The sequence below is a fragment of the Mustela nigripes genome, chromosome 1 (assembly GCF_022355385.1).
Source record: "Mustela nigripes isolate SB6536 chromosome 1, MUSNIG.SB6536, whole genome shotgun sequence".
Taxonomy (NCBI): domain Eukaryota; kingdom Metazoa; phylum Chordata; class Mammalia; order Carnivora; family Mustelidae; genus Mustela; species Mustela nigripes.
Window position 1 is genome coordinate 143,241,261 of NC_081557.1, and position 16,895 is coordinate 143,258,155.

At 38.9% G+C, this 16,895-nt stretch overlaps 1 protein-coding gene across 1 annotated transcript in view; it reads left to right on the forward strand.

The window, feature by feature from the left end:
• GASK1B (golgi associated kinase 1B) overlaps positions 1-16,895 on the forward strand; it is a 50,192-nt gene that overhangs the window by 4,478 nt on the left and 28,819 nt on the right. Inside the window, exon 3 of the mRNA XM_059374589.1 lies at positions 12,329-12,543. Coding sequence (XP_059230572.1) covers positions 12,329-12,543 — 215 coding nt within the window. The remainder of the gene's footprint in view (positions 1-12,328; positions 12,544-16,895) is intronic.

Sequence of the window (16,895 nt, forward strand, 5' to 3'; positions counted from 1 at the left end):
TCTCAAACAATACTAAATCTCTCTTTGGTTTTTTTTTTGTTTTGTTTATTTATTTATTTTTTTTGATACCTTCTATGTAGTTATTTAGAGACATAAAATCAGGCAAATTTCCTCAGGAATCTGTGACATGATTTAAATATAGTTACGAACACTCTACACAATATAATTCTACTCATGTAGGCTATTATATTGGTGTAAAGTGCATAAATAGATCAGTGCTGGTCATGGTAGGAGATATATAGACAGTCTTAGGTTCTTGGTATCTCTCTCTATCCACCGATTTCTAGGGTTTTCTTGACATGTCTTTCCTCTCCTGATTTCCACAGAAGGGTATATTTTCCTCTAACGTTCTCTTATTCTTCTTTTGGTCCAAGCTTAGATTTATTTCAGGCTCCCTGTCTACCTAAGGAGATGATAGATCTTACCTAGTTGCCCAGGACCTATTTTTGGTTCATTTATTTTTTTAAAGATTTTATTTATTTATTTGACAGACAAAGATGATAAGTAGGCAGAGAGGCAGGCAGAGAGGGGGGGAAGCAGGCTCCACACCGGCGGGGGGGGGGGGGGGGGGAAAGCAGGCTCCGCACTGAGCAGGGAGCCTGATGCAGGGCTCAATCCCAGGACACGAAGTTCACGACCTGAGCTGAAGGCAGAGGCTTAACCCACTGAGCTACCCAGGTGCCCCTCTGGTTCATTTTATATCATCTCTTTGTATTTTAGTTACTTGTTTAATCATCTTTTCATTTCCACTGGTCTCTAGGTTTGTGAAGGCAGAAACATTTCCTGTCTTGTTTATTATTTCTAGATCCTAGTGGAGAATCTGGCACATAGTAGATGTTCAATAAATAATTTTGAATGAATGCAGAAATACATCTTGGCTTGTTCTACTGATTTTTAAAAAAAATATTTTATTTATTTATTTGATCGATAGAGATCACAAGTAGACAGAAAGGCAGGCAGAAAGGTGGGGGGTAAGCCGGCTCCCCACTGAGCAAAGAGCCCGATGTGGGGCTTGATTCCAGGACCCTGAGACCATGACCTGAGCCGAAGGCAGAGGCTTAACCCTCTGAGTCACAGACGCTCCCGGTGTTCTACTGATTCTTAACAGTACATCTGTATTTGCTTCCACTTCCAATACTCAGGAGACAAGTACGACCATTTTTAGACTTAAAGTCATGCTGAGATTTCTTTCTCCTGGAGGATCTTATAAAGAGCTCACTATAGAGGTAATGAAAAATGTCTTTGGCAACCTCTGTGTTATGCAAATAATGAGATTTATAGAGCTTATTCTTGTGAGGACCATCAATGTGGTCTGCGGGTCTTACACTGTAATGTAATTTGATAGTGGGTTTTCTGTAGGAGGAACTCTTGGATTATTTTAGGTATGTATTTCCTCTGATGATCTGGCTTGGTCTAAGAATAAATTTTTTAATACATGGGAGATTGAGTGGCCAGAAAATCCTATAAGTAATCCTGCCCTAAGTGTTGTTTCTGTTCTCTGAATTTTGATTAATGTTTGTGAAAATAAATTCAAGCCCAGAACCAAGAACATAGCTGGTCTGTATTATGAATCAAATACAGATATTTGGCTTATCTCAGTAAATCTTTTTAAGAAACCTTTGCAGTAGAAAATTTTTTTAATGAGAAAATCCAATGCTACAATTAAATGGTCTACCTGCCCCCAACCTCTCAGGTGAATCTTTCTGTTGATTGAGTCTGAAGTCTCAGCTATAAAGCTCATCTTCAGGTTTTGTTTGTTTGTTTTTTTAATTAATAAAACTGTTGTGGGTGATCCTACCAGCAGAGATCCACTAGCTCAGGTTAGCTTAGGACAGGTTTTTGTTGTATAACTTGATGAATTGTATCTGATTCTCTTTGAATACAAAAAGTATGCATGTGAAATCCATGGACTCACTGACCTGGTGCTCTATATCAGACCATGTTCTGCGACTCCAAAGATAACCCAGAAAATGAGAATGGTGTCCTTAGGGAAAAGCAAGGTTGTAATTAGATAGGGAGTACCAGTGGTGTACCATGCTACAAAATCTAGCAATTGTCACTGGAACAGAGTCTCCTTCTTGTGCATATCTACGTGGGAAATGCAAAATTGAATGGAAAGACAGCATCAAAGGACTTTTTAAAAAAATCAATTTCTGCAACAATGATATCTTCTTGAACTGTGAATTTGTAAGGAATCTACTGCTATACATCACCCAGTTCCTACAACACATTTGGTATTATAAGCCAATGCATCACTTTATCATTCTGTAAAGAAGATACTATTGATACTTTACATATGAGAATACTGAGATTCAGAAAGATTATGAAATTTGCCCAAGGACAATAGTGAGCAATGAAACTGAAATGTGTAACCATTCTGTCTGATACCTAGAACCTCCTTAAGTTGATTCTTTTAACCCACATCACCTCTAAGATATAACTTGGTATAGTTATGGGATAGTGGCAAAAATGGGCAAATTTTAGCCTGGTTATTTCTGATTTATCACTACTGTTTCTACTCAATTTCTGTTTTCAATTCAACAACTGAACATGGGTGATATTTTGTTAAATTAAGTATGACATACCATTCTGAATACTTTTGCAAGAATTTTTTTCTTTTCTTTTTTTTTTTTAAATGCAAGCCAATGCTTACTAGATTTTCTTGTTTTACCATAAATGATTATACAAACATGACTGAACATATTGGTGTGTTTTCTGCCAAACTATCCTTGCAAAAGTTTCAAGGGTCACCAGATACTCTATGGTGCTGATACATTTAATTTTTTAACAAAGTATTTTTAACTGTTTACCTAAGATTAGAAAAGCAGACTACATCCACATAAAAGTCAAGATCACAGCACCCCTCTGTGATCTTCGCTTGAGCAGCTTTGCCAAAGCTTCCCTCAAAGTCTGCTCAGTAATGTGAATGGATCCCAAGGGACACCATTTTGGTAGCATTTAAGCATTGTACTATTTTTCATGCCCAGTATGGGAGATACATTATGTATGCTTTATTTTTAAGATGCTGCTTTATTGCCACAGAGATGTCACACCGAATTAAGGTAGCCCAGTTCCAGGAATTCTGTATGTCAAGGCTGCTTCCATGACAAACTGCAGGCGCCCCATCCACTTCCATTTAAATTCATTGTAGATCCCAAGTTGCTCACTGTTTTCCAACTGGCATCTCCTCATTTTATGATAGAGTAGGAGAAATCCAGTGCATATTTTCCACTCTCTTTTTGAGGCCATGTGGGTAGAACTGCATTTGCTGGGTAATGGGGCGGTAGCCAGAGCAGGGAGATGGCACCTGCCAATTTCATGTTGTTTCAGGCTCTCAGGTAAGGACAGAAACCTTTTGCAGGGAGTTATGAAAATAATCCAGATGCCCCCACAATCTGGAGCTACAATGACTCAAAATCCTAAAGCCTTGGACATTTGTACAAACGTTCTTCAAAGATTTCTTTGGGAGTCTAGTAATCACGTTTCATTGTTAAAATCTGGATTGAAAGCACATTGCGTTACCAGGAAAGTCCTAAGAGTATTTCATTAGCAATCAAATTGAGCTGGTGAGCTTAATACTTTTCATTCACTGGTGAACAAAAGTTTGCTGAGCATCCACTCAGGGTGGCACTGTGTTCCAGGATCCTCTTGTTTGTTTACTACATACTTTCCTAAACAAGTGAGGGGACCTGGTAACCTTCTCTGCCATGTTTCTGCGGCTTGTCCCTTGATCCCACACATGGCCCAGACAGAAAGTACAATGAATAGTTACCATGGCGTGAAGAATGCATGTGCTTCTCAGTTCTGTGCAATCTGCGCCCTTCTCCAGTATCATAGTCATCTTTTCTTCTTTTAGGAAATATATTATTGAGCACCTGCTCTGTGCCAGCTGCTCTTTTGGTCACTGCGGGCTACACCAGTGAACACAAAAGTCAAGGATCTCTGCCTTTTTAGAGCTGACACCAGTGGGCCGTGTGGCAGTTGGGTGGCCGGAAGGGAATCTTCATCCACTACCAATGCCAGGACCTACTTAGAACCTTCCTGAGCTCAAAGTTATGATCTTTCCATTAGGACTGAATCTGTTATTGTTTCTGGATCGGTCTAAGGACCATGAAGGTGCAGAGGGACTAGACAGCCTCACTCCGATTTCATTGAATAGGTGAATATTGCAGTCGTATCCCATTGTAGTTGATAACATTTACTTTCTGTGTGTGTGAGGCACTGTTCTAAACATGGAGAAGAAGCCGCACACTCTGATTCAAATAGTTGTGTCGTTCAGGACATGGATTGTCATATTAGGTTTCTAGGGTTGCCATCACAAAATACCATAGGAGGAGTGGCTGAAACCACATAGTTTTATTTTCTCACAGTCCTGGAGGCTGGAAATCTAAGATCAAGGTGTCCACAGGTTTGTTTTTTTCTGAGACCTCTCTCCTTGGCTTGCTGATGGCTGCCTTCTCTCTTTGCCCTCACATGGCCTTTCCTCTGTAAGTGCCCTCATCCGTGTCTCTCTGTGTTTCAATCTCTTTTTATGGCAACACCAGACATTTGGGATTAGGGCCCACCATAATGGCCTCATTTTAACGTAACTGCCTCTCTAAAGGCCCTGTCTTCAAATACCATCACATTCTGACGTATTGAGGGCTTTCACATATAAATTTTGGGGGAACACAATTCAGTTCATGCAACTGACAATCCAGAGTAACTGAGTTTGAATCCCGATACTGTAGTCATTTGTGATCAAGTGGCTGTGTTACCTGGGATAAATTAACTTAATTTCTGTGCACCTTATTTCTTCATTAGTATATCGGGGATGATGACAATAAAAATAATGATGGTAACAGAACTTACCTCATGAAGTTGTGAAAATTAAATGAGTTGATATAAAAAAACCCATTTTTTTCATATTAGCACTTGGGTGGCTCAGTGGGTTAAGCATATGCCTTCATCTCAGGTCATGATTCTGGGGTCCTGGGATCAAGCCCCACATCAGGGTCCCTGCTCTGCGGGGAGTCTGTTTCTCCCTCTCCCTCTGCCCCTCCCCCTGCTCATGTTCTCTCTCACTATTCCCCTTCTCCAGACAGTGATCTGGGGTCTGGAGGAGAGAGACAGGTTTCCACCACCCTCATTTTCATTATTCCAGTGACTCACAGGGTTATGGAGACCTGGGAATGGACTGTTGAGCACAAACTAGATAGAACCAAGTTATGGAAGCTTCTACATATCCTCGCCTTTGTTTATGAAGTTTCTTTCTGATCTTTCTTAACTCAACTGGGAGTGAGGGCACTTCAGTCACAGCTTAATGTGAATGGATGTCCCATTAACCAAACTTCGATTCTGAGCCCATTGACCATTCCTTGGAACTTCAGGGCTATAGATGAAAATTGAGGGATTCTGAAAAATTCATTCATTCATTCTCCAACATTTTTTAAAAAGATTTATTTATTTGACAGAGAAAGAGAGAGAGAGAGAGAGAGAGAGAGAGAGAGAGAATAAGCAGGGGGAGTGGCAGAGGAAGAGGGAGAAGCAGGCACCCTGCTGAGCCGAGAGCCAGACATGGGGCTTGATCCCAGGACCCTGGGATATGACCGAGCTAAATGCAGACACTTAGCCAACTGAGCCACCCAGGTGCCCCCATTCTCCAATATTTTTGAGTGCTTGCTTTGGTGCAGATATCATGTCAGGAGTTGGAGGTCCAAAGGTAATAATGAAATAGTCCCTGTTCTCATAGAATGCTCAGCTTGGAGGGTAGAAGACAGCTAAGCAACTGCACCATACAAAAAGGGTATGACAAAGACCTCAATGGAGATATTTTGAGGAGATCTTGCAGTCACAGAGGAGGAAAATTTAGCTCAGAATGTGTGCGTAGGGGGGTGGGTGGGGCATTATAAAAATGTCTCGAAGAGCTAGCGTCAGAACTTGATCTAAAGTCACTGTGGGTGGAGTGAGAGATGGGGTGGGTGTCGGAAGGGTAGAGAGAATAGATGTGTGAAAAACTTGTGAAGACAGAGGTGCTTAGGAAATCTCAGAGCTCTGAAGGAGATAGGGTTTGGGAGGATTGTGGGGGGGATGAAGTGAGATAAAACTGTGGTACTCCAGAGTGACTGGGTTTGATGTCATGTAAGGACATAGACTTTATCTTGCAGATAATAGGGAATCATTGAAGGGTTTGAAGAAGAGGAGTGATATAATGAGTTTTGCATTGTAGGAAGGTCACCCTGGGCAAGAATTCATGGCTCCTTTATCTACATTAATAAAATGAAATGGCCCAGGACTGGGTCACCCTAATGTGACCAGGACATTGTTCATAAAATATGACTGTTTTTTTGGAGCCTGGCACAGTGACCACATCCTCACATATGTGACACAGATGTGACACTCTCAGAAGTCACATTTGATTTCTGTTTTTCTAAATGGAATATTGAGACAGGAATTTTCTGGGAAATTTCATTTACATATATAGCAGAAGTCCAGGGCAGACCTAGAAAGCAGAAGTTCCTGTCCATTAGTCAAAGGTTCAGAAAAGAGAAGCACGCTGTGTTTTTAAAGTAGAACTGATGATTTAAATTGTTAAGTAGTTTGTGATGGCAGAAGTCACAGGACATTCTCCTTTCCTGTTTCCTCAGCTTCTCACTTAGCTAACTCTTAAGGAGATATGGAAATTATTTTAACTCAGTCCAATCTAGAGAAAACAAGTTATAAACTGAAAAACAGTTATGTAAGTAAATAAAGGTTTTTTCTTTGTTGTTTGAAGAAATGTCATCTAAATTAGCCAGAAATCTATTCTGAGATAGGACTTGGTTGACTATAGAAAACATATACATATGGAATCTATAGAATTCTGCTTCTCTTCTGCCTCTCCTTTCTTTAAATCATAAAAATCTAAGTTTGGTTCTTTTAAATATTTGACAGGGCTATATTTCCAGTATTTCACTGGATTCTCACACAAACATGAGATAGATTTGGAAGGTACTCTTCTCATACCTTGGGGAACTCAGTGCTTTAATCAAGGTGGTTGAGGGACTTGACTCATGTTCTGTGGAGATGAGTGATCAGTCAGGAGTAGAGTCAGCATTTGTGATTTCTTTTTCTACAACTGCATGTTCTTAGCTCTTTTTCAGCGAAGTTTCTTTTCCTTATTAACTGCGACATTTTGGCACATAGCTATTCTAGGGCACAGTATTCCTCCGATTCTTAACTTTGCACTGACAACTCAATCTTTACCTTAGTCCTTCACTTGTTCCCTTCAAACCCTTGTTCGACTGGCAGATAGTTTTGTCTGATCATCATTAGGTGTGCAACTTCTCTGTTTCTGAGGCTAGGGCTTACCAGGGATAGGGATCTTGTGAGGCTTCTGTTTGCTGTGTCTCACTGAATTCTTTCCGTCTAAAACCCAGGCACTAATAGGTCCACTTGAGAACAATATAAAAATTTGTTTGAATAAGTAAATTAACAATATCTAAAACCCTGAGCGGAATTAAAATTTTATCAACTCTTTCAAATTGTCTTCTCCCTCAGGGCTGTCCCGGAATCTTCTCCCGCATTCTCTGACTTGCTCACATTTACCAGCTCTAAGCCAAGAGATCTTACCTGCTTCTTCACTTCAGTCTAATACTTTTAATTGCCAAAATCCTACTGGGAGAGGCACTCTAGAAAAATTGAACAGACAGTACTTAAGGGATCATTAACAGCTAGACACTTGCTACACTATCATTGGAGTTACAGCAACACCAATAATTGCCTTTAGCAATTAGAGATCCAAGGCTTTAAGGTTTCCCTCCAATGCACTGTTGATAGTTGTGGAACCTGACAGAATTCATTTCCTATAACAAAGATGAGTCTAAAATTTTGATTGGCTTTTGTTTTCTTGAATAGATTTTGGAGAGTTTTTTTTTTTTTTTCTTTAAAGATTTTATTTATTTATTCGACAGACAGAGATCACAAGCAGGCAGAGAAACAGGCAGAGAGAGAGAGAGGAGGAAGTAGGGGACCATGACATGAGCTGAAGGCAGAGGTTTTAACCCACTGAGCCACCCAGGTGCCCTGGAGAGTTGTTTTTAAGGAAGGGCTCTGAGCTGAGCTGCCACTTTTCTTTTTGTCTTGTTCACAAGGAGTCTTGAAACAGTCTCGGAACTTGGCCCATATGATAGAAAGGACCTTTGATTTTAGAACTCCAGAATGTTTTTACTTATTTTTGTTCAGTGACAAATGCAGACAGACACTGAGAACTCCAGCCAGCATGATTAGCGTTCACCTGCAGTTCAACACAACCAGGCAGCCGGTGTTCAAAGGGAAGGGTGTTTAAAAATTCCAGACAAAGGAGATCGTGTAGAGGACTCATTCTTAGTGAATGTTCATGTTCATCTTCTCAAAAGGATGTCTTCTTTGTGCTTTTGGGTAGAGAATGACTTGGGAGAACATAAATAATCAGAGGAAATATTCAAATTTTGGGGAAAAAAACCAACTTATGCTGGCAAGTTGCATTTTTTAAAGCAGCTGTATAACCTTTAATTCACACGAACACCCACATATCTTTTAAAACCTGCTTTCTCACCACTCTGACAGTTAGAATTTTATCTCTTCACTCTTCAGATTTCTCTGGAGAGTGAAGTACTGCATCATTTTGACAAACCTGAATGTGAAGAGATGAATGCTCCTCATCTCTGAAACACTTCAGGGTAAGTTGCTTTAACCAGTTTCCTGTTTTCAGAGGCTATTTTTCTGTCATCCCTTCAGATCTACCAAAGTTCATTTCATTCTTCTAACAGTCATATTTTATAAAAAGTGGAATTCTTCCACACTCATACTCATGGCTCTGAGATCTGGAGCCATTCTGACTATGACTATCATCTGGAGGGCCGGCCATACGCACTGAGATGCAGGAAGGAAACCAGTGTGTGCGAAGGACCCACCCCACCCACGCTCAGCCTGAGAATTACTACTTGCCCTGCTTTCTTCTTGCTTTCTGGAAATCTCCCTTGCCTGAGGGACACAGACTTCCAGCAGGGCAGGATGGAATATCTTTGTGTTATGGTCAGCATTCAAAATATTTTGCTGAGGGGACATGGATGGATGTGGAGAAAACCCCAGAATATTAACTGAAAACCAATTACTCCTAGCAGCTGAAAGCTCCTTTGGCAGTTTGGGAACAACTTTTTAAATAATAGTATAGAAAATGTATCATTCAGAAAATTCGATGTGCTGAAATAGAGAAATGGCAAATGAAATTCAATATCCTTAAAGACTAGATCAGGGGCTGACTGACAACAGTCTGCGGGCCAAAGATGGCCCCTTCCCTCTTTCTGAGTGGCTTGTGAGCTACAGATGCTTTCCCCAATTTGAAATCGTTGAAAAAAATAAAAAGAACAACAGCATTTCTTATGACACTTGAAAATGATATGAAATGCAAATTTCATGTCTATAATAAAGTTTTATTGGAACAGTCACATCCATCTGCTGATCTATTGTTTTTGACTGCTTTCATGCCACAGCAGAGTTAAGCATTTTCTGGGTCAATAGTTGCAATGGAGATGAGGCAGCCTTCAAAACCTAAAATATTTACTACCTACCTTTGACAGGGTGTGCTGACCACTGGGTTAGGTTATTATATGACAGTTGAACTGATGCCATTTAAAAATATTTAATTGTAAGAGAAATATTTGTGGTAAAATATTTAGTCAAGCAGTCAAACTGTATATATGACTAACTGTATAATACAAGGCAGTCCCACATAGTTTACTTTCCTCACATAATTTTTGCCTCTTCCCCCAGTTGAAATGTAAATGCCAGGAAAATAAATAGAAATTGGCATTTATTGATTGATTGATTTAGGTTCAGTTCCTAGTACTATGCTTCACATAGTAGATGCTCCATATACAAATGAAGGCAGTCAAAGACTGATGAATTGTGTCATTGCATCATGTCTCTATAGAGTAATACTTATAGCAGAAGTTTCTGGGATATGCATATACATTAGGCATCAGGTTGAGGACTTCAAATGTAAGAGCTCATTTAATCCTAAAAACCAATTTGGGAAGGTACATTCTCACTCCCATTTTACAGAGGATGAAGGCAAGGCTTAGAGAGATTGCTTAACTTGTCTAATGTTACAAAGCTAAGAAGTAAGGTGACCAGATTTCAAAAGATCTGTAGGATTCCAGAGGCTAAGGTCTCACCAGAAGTTCTACTTCTTAAGTTTCTAAAAACAGTGTACATTTTGAGGTGAGAAAGAAAAGGATGTGAAAATACTAGAAGTCAGTATATAAATCACAGAACCAATTATTAAGCTCCTACCCGGGGCTTATAGATGATTTTTGTTTTCTTAGTTTTACATGCTAATGTTTTTCCACATTTCCTGAAATGAGTAGATTCGTTTTTAATTGCTTTAAAAATAAGAAACAAATGTCTTAAAGGAAAGAAAAACAGCCCAGAAGGTTAACTGTTTCAATTGTTTATGTAAATCATTTCCCGATTTCTCTGTGGGCCTCATGTGAATTGCTGAGGAAATGGCCCGCCTGTCTGTCTCCTGTACTGATGTGTGTTGTTGAGGTTCAGGATTAGGTTTCAACTCCCTTTGAATACTTCCTAGCCCTGCGAATCTAAAGTGCCATCTGTGTATAACTTTAGTCCAGAGACATCGATGGGTAGAACTTCTTGGTGTTTATCTTTTGAAGTCTGAAGTACACATATCTTTGCAAGTGATGTTTGTCTTCCACTCATATCTGGACTCATATTTGGTAGAGACATTGGTCTCTACCTGTCTCCCACTCATGATGGACTGCGTTTGCCTGGGCTTTACTATTATTATTATTTGTTAAACTGATGTCGTATTTGGAGTCTACTCATTTAAAATTATATTTATCTTCTACCTAAGAAAACAATTAGTTTTAAGCAGCCCCAAAACCATTTAGGAAAGTCAAAAGAAAGAAAAGGGGTGATGGTGTTAAAAAAAAAGTGAAGTTCTTTAGTTTAGATCTATGTTCTTTCTCTATTTTTTTTCTTAATTGTGTCAGTCACTGTGGCAGGCTTCCCCAAATCTAAAGGACTTCTTGCATAAAAGTCCTAGGCTGAAATTCCAAGGCTAAAAGGAAGAAGATTTTTCTTTCGAATAAAACTGGAATGCACGTGATCTGTGAACACTACCAAAGTTATTGAGGTCACTGTAACAGCAAATTCAAAAGAGGTTAGAGAAGACAGCAGTTTCCTGTAGTAAAGACCAGACAGAGATAAGAACTCTACAAAAGGCAAACAAGCAAGATGGGAAAATAAATGTCTTTAACCAAAGGAATACAGTCATAGATCAAGAGCCTCTCAGGTTATTTAAAAGGACTTTTAAAAATTCCTGTGATGTGTCTTAGACATTCCAGTCATAATTTCAGAGGCTTCTGTTGTCCAGGCCTGTTAAGAATGAGTTAAGTGGGTTTTTCCAGATCTTTGTGACATTTTTTCTCCCCAAGAGCATCATTCTGATTTTTAACTTAGAAGCAAAGCTGCTTAACATCATCTGTCAGTGACTTTATTTGGCAGAAATGGGGGCTGGAAAGTGATGTCATTTGTTTTAAGCTTGAGGTATCATTTAATGGACCTTCGTGATCTTCCCTGTTTATGACTTTGCAGGGTTCATCATTCTTGTACAGTCTACCAGTGGCCTTTCTAAACTCTCAAGAGTGAGACAAAAACAATTAGAATTATATATATATATATATATATATATATATATATATATATATATTAACATATCGTCTGTGTGCATGCAGTTGAAGAAATACATTTGCTTAAATGCACTTCGTGAGGTTATGTGTGAATACATGATCCATTACCAAGAGCACTACTGTTTCCACCAAAAGAGAAAAAATGTTTCCATCTTTCTTCTTTTTTATTTCTTTGGAAATTCTGGTGGTGCCTGGTGTGAGCCGTGCAATTTCACTTTTAAATTTGTGACTTCCAAAAATTCTTTTTCTGTGGCCCCAGAAAATCAGACAGTTGTTACATATAGAGAGCAGCTCCACTCAGACATTGAATAGATGATTATAAACACTTGGATTCTTTCTCTTTTCGTGGTGTTTGTTTTTAGAAGTGGAATAAAACCACATTAACCAGAGGACGTTGTTATTGGTAATTAGTGGCTTATTCCTGTGCCACATCAATAAAACATCTTGTCTCAAAAATATTTCCTTTCATTGCCTAACAGGGATCTTGAAATATCATCTAATCAAACTCTTGCATTTGGAAGGTGAGAGGGCAAAGCTATGAGTGACTGTCTAAAATCTCACACTGAGTCATGCTGAACATGCTAAAGCAAATTTGTTTGTTTGTTTGGATTTTATAGATGGCCGACCATGCCCTCTCATTCTCTGGGACTCATCTTTATCTCCAACAAGTAATGAGACCCACTCTTCTGTTAAGCTCACCTGGGGAACTTACCAACAGTTGTTGAAACAGAAGTGTTGGCAGAATGGCCGAGTACCTAAGCCTGAATGGGGTTGTACTGAAATACATCATCACGAGTGGTCCAAGCTGGCACTCTTCGATTTTTTGTTACAGGTAAGCTTATCAGATCAAGTAAGGGGTGATCTAAGCCTGACACTGAGTTATGTAAGGCTAACACTAAGAATTTTCTATACCTTGAATTTTCATGAAGCCAAAGTAGAAGTTCTATAGTGGCATTTGGTTATATAGCTTACAGCCACCATTTCTATTGTTTTCTTTCTAGTAATTTTTTTGCAAATATTTAATTAAGATTGGACATTGGAGAATAATAGAATGATAAATATTGACCTGTATAAGTGAGTGACACGGAATATCACAGATGTCTTATAACTCTTGTCCCCTTTTGATAAAGATCTCGTGACTCTCTTCTTCCCCTCATTCTGATTACTGCTTTTCCTTTCCTCCATTTTAGAAAAACCTGTTGGCTGCTATTGTTGTGTCACTAATTAATATTTTGTAGAATTTAGAACTGTCTTAAGACATTTGCAAAACACTCTCCTTTTGTAAATTCCTCTGTGTGTGTGTGTGAGTGTTACATTTTGGGAAGGAACTAGAGAGAGGTAAAAATGTAAGAAGGAAACCAGAGTCACAGACTTTCAAGGGATTAGGAACTTTCAAGAAGAGGATGATTTATGGTGTCAGCATTGCAAAACCACCAGTGAGAACAGAGTTGGAGAGCAGGGCATTTGACAAGCAGGCAGTCTGAAGTCACCAAAAACTGTTATAGAGTCCAGGTATGAGGTTCAGACTGGTCTAAAGCATTGTATATATATTATCTCATTTTTTCCCCATTTAATTAACATGCTAACTCTGAGATAGGCATATTCTTTCCATTTTTTGGGTTGGTAAAAGGGAAACTGAAGTGTAAAGAGGTTTTTATCAAGAACTGTGGTAAGTTGGAGATCTTACCTTTCTCGCAAGCTAACAGATTAGCCAGCCACATGTACATAGATGGTAGCAGAGGACAGAGACAGACAGATGACTTCATTACTCTTGGTATAACAAATGGAACGAGCTTCATGCTCCTTTGCCCCTAGAGTCACATTGGGATGATACAAAGTAGCCTGGTGAATGTTCCATGTAGGGGTTTGTTACTATAGAGAAACTGTAAGTTTAAGAAACCCCCAATCTTATAAGAGGTTGCTAGCAAACCTGTCCAACATTGCCCCAGAAGGAGACATTATCTTTATTATCTTCGTTAGCTGATAAATAAAATCTGACTTCCACATTAGTGGGAAACAATCTTTGTATTTTCCAAGGCTGTTTGCTATAATAACATCCTTGAAGAGACAGTGCAAAGTAAAACCTGATCTAAGATGTGCAGAAATGCCATGGAGAATTGTTTCTAAAGAGTTACCTAACTTGTTCAGTATTACAGAGCTGGTAAGACCCCAAATAGAGATTTCGTCAGTTTTGGCTAACACTAGATTCCATATTTTTGACCATTATTGTATGGCAACTCCCAAGGTATCTTTAGGTTAATAAAGGGGGTTGGTGTGGTAAAATTTATTATCAATAAAATGAAAAATGAGGGCTAAGTAGGTAAACGTACTTACTATGAGGCCAGGTGTTTAGGGGAGTGGTTGTAGAGAGGTTGAAGCTCCTGAAAATGATGACTAGAGGCAGGAGGGATAGGAGAGTCTTGAATGTGGCAGTGAAGTCTATAAGAAAGGAATGACCTTGAGGTTTGTAGTTGAGGAACATAAGAGCTAACCTAGACTGAATTAGAGGGAAAACCCTCTTAGAAGTTGTCTCCAGTGACGTTTGTTTTAATTATGGAAACTTCAACTAAATCTCCACCTACCTTCTGTCTTTGTTATTCTCCTTTCTGTTGAGGAAAACTACAACCATAATTCAACAAATGATGAAGTGTTTATGCAGCACCTACTGTGCATTACGCTGAAGAAAATTGACACAGGGGTAGCAAAATAGTAAAGACAGTTATCCCCTCTCCCTATCCCACATTTGGGTTTTTTTTTTTTTAAAGAATTTATTTATTTGACAGAGAGTGAGAAAAGGAGAGAGAGCACAAGTGGGGGGAGCTGCAGAGGGAGAGGGGGAAGCAGGTTCCCCGCTGAGCAGGGAGCCCGATGCGGGATTCCATCCCAGGATCCTGAGATCATAACCCGAGCTAAGGCAGAGGCTCAACCCAGTGAGCCACCCAGGTGCCCCCCACATTTGGGTTTTTAGAAAATTACATAAGAAAGTATAGTATGAAACAAAAATAGATCCATGTAAGAAGGGCTGGATGGGATAATACAAAATTTCTTACTGGTACGAGGTTAAAAAAGAGAGAGAGTGCTTTGCCATAAAATAATAAAGGAGGGAGAGTTTGAGTAAGATTGCAGGCTACAAATGATGAAGAGGATAGGCACAAATGTAAGGAAGGACATGGGGTTGGCAATGTTCATAGGATATTTAGGGCATCCTAAATATACCATTTATCTGAAGGAGAGTCATTTGGGGGAGTAGTGATGCACCCTATCTATAAGAGATATGATAGAAAACAGAGGAAGAAAGCTTTTTTTCACAAGAGGTGTGTTCGCATTGTAACCTTTGTGTTCATTATCTTGATTGAGCAAGAATGAATTCAAACTGATGCACAGTCTCCTGAGAGCATCAGCGGCCTTTGTCATTGTGCCCATTGTCTGTGGTCTTGAGGATGAATGTAGACACATCACTCTTATATAAGTTTTCAAAGAAGACAAATATTTTAAGAACTTAAACTAATACTGTTAATATTCTAACAATTATGTGACACTTGCTATGTGCTTGGCACAGTTCTAAGCACTCTCTCTGTCCTGAGCACTAAGATACTAATTTATTTAATCCTCATAACAGTCCCATGAAGTGGATCTTATTATTATTCATATTTTGGAAATGAGGAAATCAAGGCAAGGAGAAATTAACTAATTTGGCTAGAGTCACAGAGCTGGTATCCAAGAATTTGTAGTCCAACTGAGGAATTCTGGCTTAAGAGACAAACTTATAAGCAAAGCTTCCTCCTATTCATTTTATAGGGCAATGGTGCCATCATCCTCCTATTTCTCAAGTCAAAAATTTGGGAGTCATTTATATGCCTCTTGATACTTACCCTCATTTCCATACAGTGACCAAGTCCTTGAAATATCTCTCCAAGTGACCAAGTCCTTGAAATATCTCCCCAATCCACCTTCTTGTATGGCTTGTGCTCGTATCTGAGTTCAGGCTTTGCCATTTCCTAACAGGATGAATTCCTCCAGTCCACTCAAACTATATAATCCAAGATCACCTTTGGCTTGAAATACTGGGCATCGGGTTGCTGTTAACTCTGCAGCAATGGATTCTGTTGGTAGATCAGTTAGTTCTATTTGTAATCTCCTCCCTTGTCCATTCTGCCCTCAGGAGCTTGTGAAGGTGTCTTTCATATTCCTCATAATCCATGAGGATGTGATCTCTGCAAGGCTTTACTGGAACCTAAGTTATGACACCAGTGGGAGTTCCCAGTTTTGGCTCTGCCTAAAGCATTGAATCTAAAAGTCAGAAGTTAATTCGATTGTTAAGAGTTAATTTGGTTGGTATCTATCAAAGTATATCAAATTATATATATGAGGATGGCATCTGAGAGAATAGACTTAAATTCTTTCATTCATCCAACATTTACTTGCTTCCCACAGTACAACAAACAAAATACTGATTTCCTCTAGATGCTGCAGCATTTTATAATTTTATCAGTAAGATAGAAGAGCAAGTGTTTTCTTCTTTCTTGCCAACCTTGGGAAGTGGAAAACTGATTAATATTTTTACTGATTTTATGGAGGGTAGTAAGGTCTTGCTTATATTTCCAGTTTTTTCATTATGAGTGAGATTGAGGATCTCATACTTTCAAATATGCATTATTTATAGTTCATTTTTTGTGAGTTGCCTGTTCATATAATTCCCTTTTTTTTTTGCATTCCATAGCTTTTCCTTATTTATAAAAACATTTTGATTATCATGAAAATTATTATCAATCCTATATATCTCAAATAATTTTTTATTTTGTTGTTTTTCATTGACTTTGCTCATAGTAGATATTACTCCAGAGAAATTTTACATTTTTTATATGGTGATATCTTTTTAAAATTTTTTTAATTTTTTATTTTCAGCATAATAGTATTCATTGTTTTTGCACCACACCCAGTGCTCCATGCAATGCGTGTCCTCTCCAATACCCACCACCTGGTTCCCCCAACCTCGCACCCCCCGCCCCTTCAAACCCCTCAGATTGTTTTTCAGAGTCCATAGTCTCTCATGGTTCACCTTCCCTTCCAATTTCCCTCAACTCCCTTCTCCTCTCTAACTCCCCTTGTCCTCCATGCTATTTGTTATGCTTCACAAATAAGTGAAACCATATGATAATTGACTCTCTCTGCTTGACTTATTTC